Source organism: Trachurus trachurus (assembly GCF_905171665.1).
Source record: "Trachurus trachurus genome assembly, chromosome: 18".
Classification (NCBI taxonomy): Eukaryota; Metazoa; Chordata; class Actinopteri; order Carangiformes; family Carangidae; genus Trachurus; species Trachurus trachurus.
In genome coordinates this window covers 11,023,300-11,037,235 of record NC_139909.1, presented here as the reverse complement: position 1 = coordinate 11,037,235, position 13,936 = coordinate 11,023,300, and the positions used below count along the sequence as shown (strand labels likewise).

Sequence of the window (13,936 nt, the reverse complement as noted above, 5' to 3'; positions counted from 1 at the left end):
TGTGGAGGAAGATTACAAGGTTTTTGTGTAGTTTAATGGACGTTTTTATGTCGGTCCCTACAGTATTAATCACATACAGTTTACAGTTTAAAGTTTTCATTGGACTACGAACCGGCCTCCCGGGTCTCCAGATGAACTTTGAGGAATAAAAAACTACTCCGGAGTATTCATCAGCATGAGGGTGAGTCACTAATAACTGAATTTCATTTTTTGGTGAACTATTCCTTTAAAAAAAAAAAAAAAAAAAAAAAAACAGTGACGTGTTTCCTTCAGTCCGAACCTGATATGTGACATTAAACGCAACATCGTCGTCGCCTGTGCAGGTCAGATCTATTGCTGCTGCTGCTGCTGCGGGAACTCAAACCTCGAGGTTCAATCACGTGTCCGTGTTCACAGTATAAACGCCGTCCGTCCGTCGGTCCGTCGTAACAGGATCCATAAGCTCCGCCCCCCTTCTTCACAGCGACTTGCGCTGGCGCTTCATGAAGGACATGGAGTAGTCCCCGGCCGGCGTGCTCTTCTGCCGCTTCCTCATGACCTGCGACTGCGCCGTGAGCTGCAGCTTGATGGCGCTGGAGTTCACCTTGGCGGCGCAGAGCAGCTCCTTCATCCCCTTCATCTTCTCGCTCTGGAAGGCGACGACGGGGCCGGACGCCGCCGCCGCCGCTGTTGGCGAGGAGGTGGAGGAGGAGGAGGAAGGGGAGGGGGAGGACGCCGCCGCTGCTGCAGGATGATGATGGTGATGGTGATGAAGCGACGACGGCGAGGAGGCAGAATCCGGCGGACTCGGGGATTTGGGTTTTCCTTCGCCGTCGGCTCCTCGGACGCCCTGCGAGGAGCGGCGGCGGCCTCCCATCACTGCTCCTCCTGCTCCTCCTCCTCCTCCTGCTGCTGCTGCTGCTGCTACAGGGGGAGGAGGAGGAGGAATGGGAGGGGGGAGAGGGAGCCCCGTGGAGGGGGAGGTGGGGCCGCCGGGCGGAGGAGGAGAGTTCTGCTCCTCCAGCTTCGACTCCCTCCTCGGGCCGCGCCGCCGACCTTCCCTCGGGTCGTCGCTGGACTGGTCGTCGTCGTCCTGCGTCTCCGGCTCTTTGGTGATGATGGAAACTTTCTGACGGATCTACGGAGACGGAGAAACAGAAAGGTTATTATGGTTTTAAAATATTTATAAGTTTTTACTTTTATTTAGTTTTTCAATTTGCTTTTTAAAAAAATCCAAGTTTAGTTTTAGTCAGTTCAACAAGTTATGAAGCTGTTTTAGTTTAGTTTTTATTTTTGAGGAAGGTTACGAGACAGAGTTGTTTTAGAGGTAAATACAGAGTCTGCTTGCTAAAAAACTGCCCCTGAAGGCAACACGCATCAGAGGTTTTGCATGAATTTCCCTCTAAGGCCCTGTTTACTCGACAACGCTCGCGGATGAAAACGGCAAAATATTTCATCGGATGTGCTTTTCGTTTAGACGGCGACTGCGTTTTGGGAGCTTTAAACGCAAAAAACTGAAACCACCCTCCAGAGTGGAAATCTTAAAAAAGCTTTGCCGTTTCCTTCCCATGTAAAGGGTGAAAACGCAGAAGTCCGCAACACAGATTTTTGCATCACCGTATGCATGCGGATTTCCTCCCCAAAAACGCTTGTCTAAACGCGAAATAAAAAGTGAGAAAGCAACGCCACTTTTGCGTTTTCTGTTCAGATCGTTTCCGTGTAAATGTAGCCTAAAACAACTCTGTCTGGTAACGTTCTGTTATTATCTCATAGCGTGGTGAATGTGCAGGTCACAACTTGTCCACCAGAGCGTTTTGGAGTTGTTGGATTGTGTATTTGATGAGTCTGATGAGGGAAACCAAGAAATCCCATGAGCCTCCGTAGCGTAGCTCTGAGCAGCTCACGGCTCTGCTCCGCCGTTCTAAAAATAGCTTGCACCGACAATTAAAGGTAACGAACCTACTGCTATGACTATAGGGATTATGGCAATGGGCCAATTTGCCAAAATGTTGAACTATCCCTTTAACTATAATAACCCTGACACACAAACACAGAGTTATATTTAGCTACAAAGCATCGTTTATGTTTCATGTGTTCCCAGTTCCTCACCTGAGCTTCAAAGCGGCTCAGCGACTGGACCAGGTAGGTGGCCCAGCCCACGTGCAGCACCGGCGTCGGGCTGCCCTCCTCCCACTTGCAGATGCCGTCGTAGAAACGCAGCAGGTGAGCAAAGCATTCTGGGTCTTGGAGCGCCGAGAAGACCGCGGCCTGTTTGGTGTTCTGGTCCTGGAAGAACGTTAGGGTCACGGTTAGAGCGTCGTTGCAGACAATTAGACAAATAAAGTGCAGAAGTCATGGTGACAGTAACACAGGCACTAACCATGTTTCTATCCACACATTTTTATTCGCATTAAGCAATATTGAATTAAAAAAATGTTGTTGTGGAAATAGTAAAATTCATTTAAATGTCACGACTATCGATAAAGGTAAAAACTGTCGATCTCAACAGATTTTCTCTTGATTGATATAAAGTTTATGCGACAAATGCTGATGGAAACAGTTCTCTGTCCGGACCATTTATGGCTTTGTTATTTGTGTTCGTTTGCACTATTTGCACCATGAAGTGCTGGTTTTAATTTTGAGGTTTGAGATCAGCTTTCTGCACAATAAATGCTCAAAAAATTACATTATTGCTTTTTTTTTTATCAATTTAGCTTTGCTAAGGGACTACAAAATCATTCAGAAACACGTCCATTACAATATTTACACTTAAAGCAGAAGTAAGCGATCCGGTCGTTTTGGCTAATGCTGCGTTCCAGGCAGGCTTTTGAAACCGTAAATTACAGCTTCAAGTCACAACTTACGACTTTGTAGCGTTCCAGGCAACCCACTCGTGTTTTTCCGACCTGTTTTACCTGTGAAAGTCACTATAACGGCCACTCGTAACTTCTGACCCGTGAACTCGTACCAGATCGAACTGGTACGAGTTCACAGGTCGGAAAAACACGAGTTACGGGTTACCCTGAACGCACCATAACAGTCCTCGTCCCTACGTCACCACATTCACAGCGTTCCTTGGCTGCACACACAGCCCTGCATGCCGTTCTCTCTCCTCATTGGATAAAAATTGTAGGATACGATAAATGTTTTCTCCTCGGCTCAGAGCAGAGCAGAGTGACTGAGAGACCCGTGTTTCAGACCAAACACTGTAAGTGATTGCTGTCGGAAGATATAACTATTTAAGACTTATATTAACACAAATATATCACTTACTTCTGCTTTAAATTTATACTGTGATATATACCGTTACTGTGAAGGGATTCAATTTATACCGTGAATTTTAGGGCATACCGCCCAGTCCTACGTCAAGGGAAATAGATTCTGATCATTTTAGTTCAGATTGGAGGATTGTCCCAAACAGAGGGGGCAGAGAAACTGAATGTTTTTTTTGTTTTTTTTCCCCGTTTCAGTCCGAACACAAGGAGCAGACAGGTACAAAATGTAATTTGATCGCAGAGCGCATAAAGGCTTTTAGTTCTCGTGATCTGGATCTGGAGTCTGAATGTGACCAGACCGGTTCAGGTGGTCGGACTCATATCAGTTCCTGGTTATGTCATGATGTCATGTATCAGTTAGCTGCTGCTGGTTGTGGTTGAGTGCAGTGGTACCCCCCGGCGGAGACTCTCACCTTGTCCGCTGCTCCATCTCCTCCCTCCCCTCCCTCCCCCGGACTGTCAGCGGTGGCCGTCTCCTTCAGCAGCGTCGGGATCACGTCGTTGGCGATGTCGAAGAACTCTTTGTAGATCTCCTCGTCCTCGCGGAAATAATTATATCTGCAGGAGAGAGGAGAGATTTTAAATTTAGTTTCCTACAAATATAGATCTCTGGCCTTTTTAGAAATGTGATGTCCTTGTCCTTTTTCAGGGTTTATACAGGAATCTTGAAGCTAATTTCAATACCATTTTAAGACTTTTTCAAGACCTTCTCAATATTTTTCAATACCTCATCGCCACTTCAAGCTGTAACCATTTACATCAGTGACACTTTTAACTGAACAGTTTTACTTTGTGATAAAGACTATAGACCACTATGATACAACAGAATTCAAAATAGGCTAGGATAATAAATAAAAGGCAAAGTTTTCAAAAAAAAGAAAAGAAACATTGCTCCACTCTCAAAAAACAAAAACAACAATCTTCTTTAATTTATTTATTTAATCGTTTATTTAACAGGGACAGTGCATGGCTCTCAGCCGTACCAGAATTAGCTACCAGCTAAATTTCATCTGTAGTCCCTGGGCAGTATGTCCAGTTATGTACCAGTTCATCTTTGTTTTTTCATAAAATGAATAAATTCACACACTTTCACAATATTTTTTAGGACTCAAACTCTTGGACAGCTAATTCAGAAAAAATACCATCAAAATTTAAGACTTTATATAGTCGTGAGAAGACTTTTTAATACTTTTTAAGGGTCTTAATTTTCACCAAATTGATTTATCACCTTTTAATACTTTTCAAGACCCCGCGGATACCCTGTTTTTTTAATCCCAGGCTTGAGCCTTTTTAAAGTGTTTTTCGTTGTGTCTTGTATGTCCTTGTGTGTTCTTTTTTGTTTCTCCACCTGACCTGGAACAACCGTACAAAACCTCCTGTGTATGCACAAATGGCAAACAAAGATTTTGACCTTTGACCTTTGATCCACTGGACGATGAAATAAAATAAATATTAACTCCACAGTTTTGTTACCATATTTTTTTATTTAAATTAAAGTTTAGACATGTTTAGGCTCATTTCTCATAATAATAAGGAGATGAACACTGACTAGAGGACGTGGAGATGTAACGTACTGCGGCGTTTGAAGGCATCACAGCTCAGACAAGATCTGAACTCTGCTGCTACAAAGACCCAACTGTCACACACACACACACACACACACACACACACACACACACACACACACACACACACACACACACACACACACACACACACACACACACACACACACACACACACAGTCGGACAGACAGAGGGAGCGCCGGGCGGTGAGGAACAATGGGGAGCAGGAAGAGGAAGCTGAGAGATGGGATGGGAATGTGTGGTGGGTCAGTCTGAGTATTTTTAGCTGCAGCTCTGTAACAGTGAGTTTAAAGACGAGGACGATGCTGCAGAGCTCTGACCCCGTCTCCATCTCCGTCCTGTCACACTGACGGAGCCGGAGCTGCTCCGTGGTGGAGGATGAAGTGAAACAACCTCAAACCCACAAGAAACTCAGACATTAAATCATTTTAACATTTATTTTTACAGCAATAAACGCGGTCGTTAGAGTCATTTGTTCGTTCTTTTACATGTTTTAAAGTGGAGAGAAACCCTGGTGTTTTACTGCCACCTAGGGGCCGTCTGCTGGAACGACACGAGGAGCTGCTGCTGGAGATCATCAGCACTTTTGTATTTTATCTTTTTTTAATTAAATCTTATTTTATTTTTTTATTTATGGATGAACTTGTTTCATCTTGTTTTATTTATTTTATTATGTCTGAATCAGCAAATTTATGATTCCTGTAATCGGTAATTTATATCATGTCTGTACTTTCTTTTAACCACATGGAGGTTTGCATTTGAATTTTGTTTATACCTTGGTATGAATGACAATAAAGGAATTCAATTCAATTCAAATTTTCTTTTTTTATATGGACCACTTTTGAGTCCTAAATAAAGATTAATATTATTCTTATTCTTCTATCTGACCAGTGGTGGTGTGGTGGTGTGGACTCACTCCTGCATGACCTGCGCGGCCTCGGCCCACGACCTCAGCGCCTCCCGGACGTCCCGGTGTCGGTAGTGGAAGCCGGCGAGGTACATGTAGGGGTAGATGTGCTCGTTGTTGTAGTGTCGCTGGGCTGAACTCACGGCCTGAAGGAAACAGGAAGCAACACAGATATATTGATTTCTATCCAACAACACATACAAATACCAGAAGAGTCGTGTGTTTGATTTCTGTTTTTTTGACTTTGTATGATGGTATGATTTTAATTTGAGCCTCTGTTGTGTTTGTTAGTTGCGTTTACTGTTTTAGGAAACAATAAAATCCTGCTTTTTTCATTATCTACATATAATTTCTGAGTCTTCCTCTGAGTCTGACCTTGAGGTGGATTTTCAGGGGGTTTTCTTTCCCGGGGATGGGGTCCTGGTCCTCCAGGTCGGCCAGCGTGCCCATGGCCATGGGATATCTGCACAGAGGAGGAGGAGGAGTTCAGAAACTTAGACTTTATTAGTGCTGAGAATTTATTTTGTAGGAAGACTTTGATTGAAAGAATAAATACGTTGATATACGTTACGTACATTAATATTGATTAGAAAAAAACCAGTTCATGTGTTAAATATGTAGTTAAAAGGAGTCTGAAGTTAATCTGATTTGATTTGGGGTTGCATTAAAAAATGGACTTCACTACCCAAGATGCTCTAGGAGCAGAAAGGTGAACGTGATGTGATTATGTGAGTTTATATTGCTTTACTTTCTCACTTAGCACTTTTTTTACTTTGTATCTCATTCACTAAAACAACGTCTGAATTGAAGCAAACGTCTCGCTTCATAATTTTTAGTTTATAAGTTGAATCTGCAACAATTAGAGATACTTTATTGATCCCAAAGGAAATTCAAGTATTCAGTAGCGCACATACAAATAATATAATATACCGAAATGGTAGAGCAAAATAAAACAGAGATAAGAAAAGTAGGAAAAAGTGTTGCTGTGTCTCTTTTATTCATTTTCATTTTCTCCTGATGTGTTTTTATTTTGTTCTTTTTCTTTTTTCTTTGGGAAATATGAGCACAAAAAAACCTGTGACTGTATCAGGATGGATAGTTTTGCTGTCTTTTGTACTGAATTATTGAGAAATAAAAAGACATATATATAAAGAAAAGTAAGAAAAAAATAAAACACTATATCAATCTGTATAAAATGATGTACATCCATATGTTATGAGATAAAAAGTGAAAATAGAATAAAACTGGACCAAATTAAATAAGCATAATGTATAAACTGTGCAGATGCAGCTGCACGTTTGCAGTGAATATATTTATCATTATACTCGTGACAAGTCATTCTTCTCTCACCTGTCGAGGTCGCCGCGCTCGTACAGCAGCCACAGCAGTTTCTGTTCACACACACACAGACACACACGGAACAGGAAGTGTAAGACAATGATGGTGAGAACGAGTTCCAACAAAGTTCAAACCTCTAAAAGTCACAACTCTCAGTTTCTGACTGATCGTCCTGGTTACAGGTTGCATGGCGACCAGGGGGGAGGAGCTTCTGCAGAGCGTTATGACGTCACAACGAGGTCGACCTTTGACCATTTTTTTTTTTGCATATAAAGTGAATGAATCAGTGTTGAGTCGAGCCTGTTGCTGCCTGTATGAAGCAGCGTCTCCAGTCTCTTTTACCTGACCGACTCTTTCTCTGCTTCTGTCACTCTGACTCATTTACCAGCGCAGGTTTTTCAAATTAAAAGCCTCAACAAAGAGTTCAAATAAAAAGGTTTCCCGGTAGGCGTTTATGTGACACATCTGCAGGAAACGTTCGGTTTCACTGATGTTAACAGATGTAAATCTCTCAAGTGGAAACAGACGTTTCAACGTTTCTCTATCAGGACTTCTAAACAATCTCCTGAATGAGCTCTATTTATTGATTTACTGTTACTGTTATCTCTTACTTCGGTAATGTTGTGTTGTTGTTGTCTCTAATGGCTTAAGTGTATGTTGAATATAATAAAAATGTACATGAATTTATACCTAAATTAGTAATATAATTAATATAATTAGTTATTACATATTGATATAGTAACCAGGAAGCTGAAAAAAGAAGACAGTATTGTAATTAGGGGTGGGATTAAGTTCATACTTCCTCCAACTCCTTTTGAATATGAAATATAAATATATTATATTTTTTGTGGTTAATCGACCACTTTTATTTATTTTTTTGTTCACTGTTGTTACTTTTGGTTGTTTTGTTTGTCACATATTCGAATAAAGAAAGAAAGAGAGAAGATTAATTGGTATTTATCAGGACCACATATTAAACGTGGTGATGTTTGGTTTGGATTAAAACTCTAAACTTGTTGACTGATTGATTGATTGGCTGCTGATTTTTATTTATTTCTTCTTCTCTTGTTTTGTTCTTACTCATCACAATTTATCTCATTTCATTTACTTTGTTTGCTGTGTTGCGGTGTTTGGTCTTTCTTGTCTTGTACTGTGTCATGTCTCTATGTTTGTCACTTGTACTGCACAATTATAAAACTAACTCTAAACTTGTTTTTGTGTCTGAAACGAGTCTGAAAGTGTTTTAAAGCTCAACTTCAGCCTGAGTTTTCATGATGAAAAGACACATTTCTAAACTAAAGCTCCACACTGTGAGACAGACAGAGAGAGACGATGACCTTCTCTTCCACATTCACGTCACCATTTCCTCCGACAATCAGAGTGAATCTGAAAACTGTGGTGGAGGATCAGAGGAACAGATGAGTCACTGCTCTCTACGTGGGGGTGAGGGGTGAGGGAGGAGGGAGGAGGGAGGAGGGAGGAGGGGAGAGGGGTCTGCTGCTGCTGCTGCTGCTGCTGCTGTTCACCTGTTGTAGCTGCAGCAGCTCCGAGCTGTCCGTGTGCAGGTCCAGCGAGGGGTTGATGGCGCAGACCATGAAGGCCACCTCCATGTTCCTGTCACACTTCATGTAGGAGCCCTTCAGGTAGAGCCAGCTCTGCAACACACACACAGAAAAACACACACACAGGAGAAAAAAACACAAAAAAGAGGGAGTTAACATGATTATTTTTAAAGCTGCAGCAGGAAGACGAGCAATAAATCACCTTCGATGCTGCTTTATCATCTTCATTATGAGCTGATGCCTCATGAGTCATGTCTTCATCATCCTGCCAAAACATCTCTCTGTCTGCTGAGGCAACGACTGACTGGCTCTTCAGCAAATTCACTTTTTCCTCCGGGCACTTTTTGCATCGTATCCTGAACTTTTCTCTATTTTTTTTTTTTTTTTTTGGTATTTCTATTTTGTTTATGTGATCAATTTTTTCTTGGATTTTCTCAGTTTTTTGTTAAATAAAACGGAGATATGGCAATAAATGTGCGAAAAAACTAAAACAAAATTCAAAAAACAAAGCACAGATATAATAGAAAAGCAAAAAGATGTTTTGTTTTCCTTTTCTCTCACTTTTTAATTTATAAAAATTGAAAAATGTGTAGGTAATTATGACTAATTTGATTGTGATTTATTACTTCTGACTTTCTGGTTGACCAATAAAACATTTAAAGCAAAAGAAAAGCAAAAAGAAAAGACGACAAACTAATGAACTACTGATATAGATACTAAATTAGTGGCACGGTGAAGAATTAAAGAGAAAAAATAAACAAATGAATGAATGAATAAATAGAAAAATAATATAACTGGCCTGCTATTTTCTTCTATGTACCTTTTCTGTACGTTGCCCGTTTATGTTTTGTTCATTTTTATATGTTAATGTTTGGTGGTTTGTCTTTAACAAACGGTGGAAATGAATTTCCCCTCGGAGACAATAATTGATCAATCATGAATCGAAATAAACACAAGATAGATCGATAAGTGAGAATAATAACAAATAACAACAGCGACAAAAGAAATTTAAACAATAATGAATGAATGAGTTAAAATAAAGACTTTAAAGCAGAGATGACAACATCCCAGAATGAGGAAGACGAAGGTGGCGCCTCACTTTCTCGTTGACTCCCGTGGTGACGGTTTGACCTCTTCGGTCCTCGTTGCCCTTCCCGTGCCAGGTGACCTCCGCCGTCTCCTCGCCGTTCTTGCTGAAGATGACCCAGGCGTGGTCCTCGGACAGCGCCAGGTGGACGTCCTTCAGGCCCAGCACCTGGCAGGCCGCCACCACCGCAAACGCCACGCCAGAGCTGTCCAGTTTGGTGCCTGGAGGTAAAGTTGGTAAAGAATTAATGTTGTTGTATCGTTCAACATGAAAACCATAACTTCTTCAGGAACTCATGATAGCAGGCCGAGGCTCGTTACGATACCAGAATTTCATAGTCGATACCAACACTGGTGAATTTCAACGATTCTCGATACTTATTCAATACCACAATTTAAAAATGTGCTTCTAAATTCACAACTTTATTTAAAAAAACAGTTTCAAATCAAACTTTCTTGTATTTAAGCTCCACTGTTCTTCAACAACTTCTTAACCTGCAGAATTTAAGAGCTGCAGCAACGTGAAGTAGAGAACAGAGTTAAAAAGGAAAACATACTGTAGCTCAACAAAAACAGAAAGTCGTCGGTAGCTACTTGTTTCCTTCAAGTCGTTAAACAAGAGAACTGTTGTTCTCATGATAAACTATTATGCTGTTTTATTTTTTTCCAATTTTTTTTTAAAGCTTTGGTCCAAACGCCACACCACTGGCAGACCATCATGTTTCCATGACGACTGACCGAGAAAGGCACACGTCATGTTTACATGAGTAGATCGATGTCCGGCTGCGTTCATATAACAAACTGTAGCCACACTGAGACCACATTATGTAATAATGTAATACATTTTCACTTCATGATGTAATAACAACGCAATTTGTAATAAAATTCTTGAACGCAATATGTAATAAAATTTGCCAGATTTTGTAATAAGTTGTTACATGTTGCATCTGTTATTACAAAATGCTGGTGTTGCACTTTTTTTTATGAGGATAATATAAAAATGTGGTGCTTTATGTAACAACTTATTATAAAATGCAACAAAGTTTATTACATATTACGTTCAATAATAATTTTTTCTTCCAAATGTTATCGTTATTATATCATGAGGTAAAAATCCATTACATTAATACATAATAGAAAGTTTGGCGCTACATGTGCGTATACAGCCGCTTCAGTCCCAACAGGACTCGACGCAGCCCCCTGAGGGTAAAGTTGTATATCCGGTATTCAGGGTACCAAAAGAAGCAGGTACAGGCGTATTTTTTTGCGTGTCGGCATCGACTTGGTACCACAGTATCTGTTGTCGTGACAACCTTGACAGCAGGTGCAGCTTCGTACCAGTGATGAGACTGAAGAGCGACTGGATGTGCGCCCGGTCCTTGAAGTACGAGCGGCTGAGACTGTTCCAGATCACGTCCGACACCTTCTTCACCAGCTCCCTGCTGGACCCGGCCGCCGTCCTGCGGTACTGGGACAGGTCCACGGCGCCGCGGATCTGGGCCGTGAAGCGTTCGTACAGCGCGGAGATCATTCCCAGCTCCACCGTGGGGAAGCAGGAGCTGGGACAGTCCGGCTCCAGGGGCTCGAACCGAACCCCCGGGACGTTGATGGGGATGACCCGGTTCACGGCCAGGAAGTGCTCGACGAAGCCCAGGACCAGGGAGAGGAGCGCCAGGTCCGGCTCGGGCTTGCGGAGCTCGGCGTCGAAGAGCTGAACGACTCCGTCGATCCCGCGCAGGGGGAAGTGCTTCTTCTGGGACGAGTGTAAACCCATGGCGCCAACGGTCGGTCACAAACCAGATGTTCTCCTCACCTGCAGAACCAAACCATCGCATCAATCAGCTCAGTATCAGGTCACTCATTCAGCAGAAAACTGTTTTTACACACAAATAATAAATAAAATATTAATTCACACTAATACATCCAGATTCAAAAACATGAATAACATTCAGCAGATCACGACTGAAAGACATGCAAAAAAACAACATCATATTGCAATTATATGAGCAGATATTGCAAATGTAATATGTGATTCCAGTGTGAATTGTCATATTTATTTTTTACTTTCACTTATGATAATATAAAACTGACAAAACAAACATATTCCTTTACGTCTTGAGAATATAATTTATTGAGATCTCTGTAGCAACACAACACATACAGTGCTAACAATGCACAACCATGTTGTTATACATTTCTTTTTGCTTTTCTATTATATCTGTTTTTTATTTTATTTTTGTTTCTTTTCGCACATCGCCTTTATTTAACAAAAAATGAAAAAAATCCAAAATGTGTCCACAAAAAATGATTAACTCTGCTCTCTTCTGCAAATATACAAAATATATTTAAAAAATAGTGTTAAAAACCTAATTTCATTCATTTTTAAAGGTGTTTATTAAATATTATGCTCTGTCTATTTACTTCTATATATCTATTCTCAAAATAATTAATTATCAGATGAAACAAACAACAATATTATAGATTATTTGCTTACATAAGTTCTAGTAGACCATAGTATCCGCTACTTATCATTACAGCCTAGTGTTTACTTTGGGTACTGTCCTGTACGCATGGAGACATATATATACACACATAATGATAGTTTCGCCTATTTTATTGCATCTGAAATCGCCACATGTAAATAAATGAAACATGAGGCCGGACACTGACACTGACCCTTGGCCGTGCTGCTGCTCGCCTGCTAGTTGCATAATACTGCTGGTTACATGAACGACTCTAACCCGGTGTATATGGCGCTGTGGTGGGCGGGGCACTCCCACACTACTGATGCTGCTGCTGCTCCATCTACTACTACATGCGTTCATTCAATACAAAAAACTGCAACAACAAAGCTCTTTGAAGTGGGAGCCACATCGTCTTCACCTCATCACAAACACACACGCAGTAATTTCAGCACAAAGCGAAGAAAACACTCACTTAAAGATGAATTATGTGGCTAACTACTAGCTTTGTTAGGCTAACTAGCTACTACCCCTTCTTAAAGTTCTGTTAAAAGTTAACGTTAGCTACGCATATTAAAGTTATTATCGGTGTTTTAATTCGCCGAGTGAAAGCTACATTGTGTAAACGGGAGAGTTAATGAATGATAGGATAAACACAGCAGCAGCCCACAGTGTGACACCGACAGACAGCAGCTGGTGAGTAATAACGGGGCTGTGAATGAGCAGCTAACATGCTACATGCTAACGAGCTAGTTAGCTTCACTACTCCACTACTTTTACATAACGGCTCTCCCGCTCAGCTCAGCTCAGCTCTCCCGACTTCCCACCATTTCAAACATTTCTGCTACATCCATCTCTGAGACTTCATCACATACCTGTTTTTTTTCTTTCTCCTTTTCTCTCAAAGCCGCGGCCACATGTTTTTGTTTGTGTGTCCCCCCCTTCTTCTTTTGCCGCGCAGATCAGCCTTGTCCCACTGTGTTGTGTTACCAACGGCTACGTCCGCGCGTCACAGCAGATCTCACAGAGATACGTACGTCGTTGCGTGACGTCACCGTCCGCGGAACGTTAACTTGGAACGCCGATGACGCCTGCCCGTTCGGTTCCCGATAGTTCTGAGATCTGGCTCGCCGCGCGCACAAGTTTCTTCCCCCGCTCCCTGTGCATGCTGGGAAATGTAGTTCATGACATGTTTTTCGCATAGGTTTTTCGTAAACACCCCCCAGTAGAGGGCAGCACTGCAGCAGGGTGCTTTCAGTTGCCTTTGCTTTGAACTGAACAAAGGTAAACATTACATAATGGAAAACAGGCTACGATATAAAACAACGCAAGAGTTTGAAGTTGTATGAAATCATCAGTTTTTTACCTGCTTCGTCACCGTTAGTCTACACAATTTCATCAAAACAATTTTATAAATACAGCCTATATCACACACCCAACACATGTGCATATTTATAAATATAACCTATAATTAATTATTTAATGGGAATATTTTTTTTTTTATAACATGTGGCCTGCACAAAATTCATACAATACGAGGAGAGGTGATGATGGTTGAAAAACAAGATCTCACTGTAGCTAGCTCACAGCAGGTAGCTATGTAACATGGTGTCTGTGTTCAGGAATATTCCTCCTGGTGCCTTCACTGTTGTCGGGATTTTTCTACACTAAACGTATATTTGAACGACAGAACCGAATGATAAATTCGGTTCTACGCAGTTATATTTTGCTACATAACAT

At 41.5% G+C, this 13,936-nt stretch overlaps 1 protein-coding gene across 2 annotated transcripts; it reads right to left on the bottom strand.

Annotated features, from left to right (window-relative positions):
- Positions 1-261: 261 nt before the first annotated feature.
- On the bottom strand, positions 262-13,155 carry men1 (multiple endocrine neoplasia I). Of its 2 annotated transcripts, none has more exons than XM_083993485.1 (10): positions 13,068-13,155; positions 11,073-11,542; positions 9,748-9,956; positions 8,613-8,741; positions 7,099-7,139; positions 6,124-6,211; positions 5,758-5,894; positions 3,668-3,812; positions 2,089-2,265; positions 262-1,117 (listed from the first exon to the last, which is right to left on the bottom strand). In XM_083993485.1, the coding sequence occupies exons 2-10, from the start codon at positions 11,506-11,508 to the stop codon at positions 458-460; spliced, it is 2,022 nt and encodes a 673-aa protein (XP_083849611.1). In that variant the 5' UTR covers positions 11,509-11,542; positions 13,068-13,155; the 3' UTR covers positions 262-457. The 2 variants fall into 2 exon arrangements, with proteins under 2 accessions (XP_083849611.1, XP_083849610.1); XM_083993484.1 differs by having other exon boundaries at positions 11,073-11,547; positions 13,072-13,140.
- Positions 13,156-13,936: the final 781 nt, after the last annotated feature.

Bases quoted from the DNA above. Each gene is read 5' to 3' on its own strand.
- men1 (XM_083993485.1), bottom strand. From the start codon at position 11,508: ATGGGTTTACACTCGTCCCAGAAGAAGCACTTCCCCCTGCGCGGGATC. The intron at 9,957-11,072 runs GTACGAAGCTGC...CTTTACCTCCAG, and splicing joins GCTCTTCAGTCTCATCACTG to GCACCAAACTGGACAGCTCT. The intron at 2,266-3,667 runs GTGAGAGTCTCC...ACGTTCTTCCAG, and splicing joins GAGATGGAGCAGCGGACAAG to GACCAGAACACCAAACAGGC.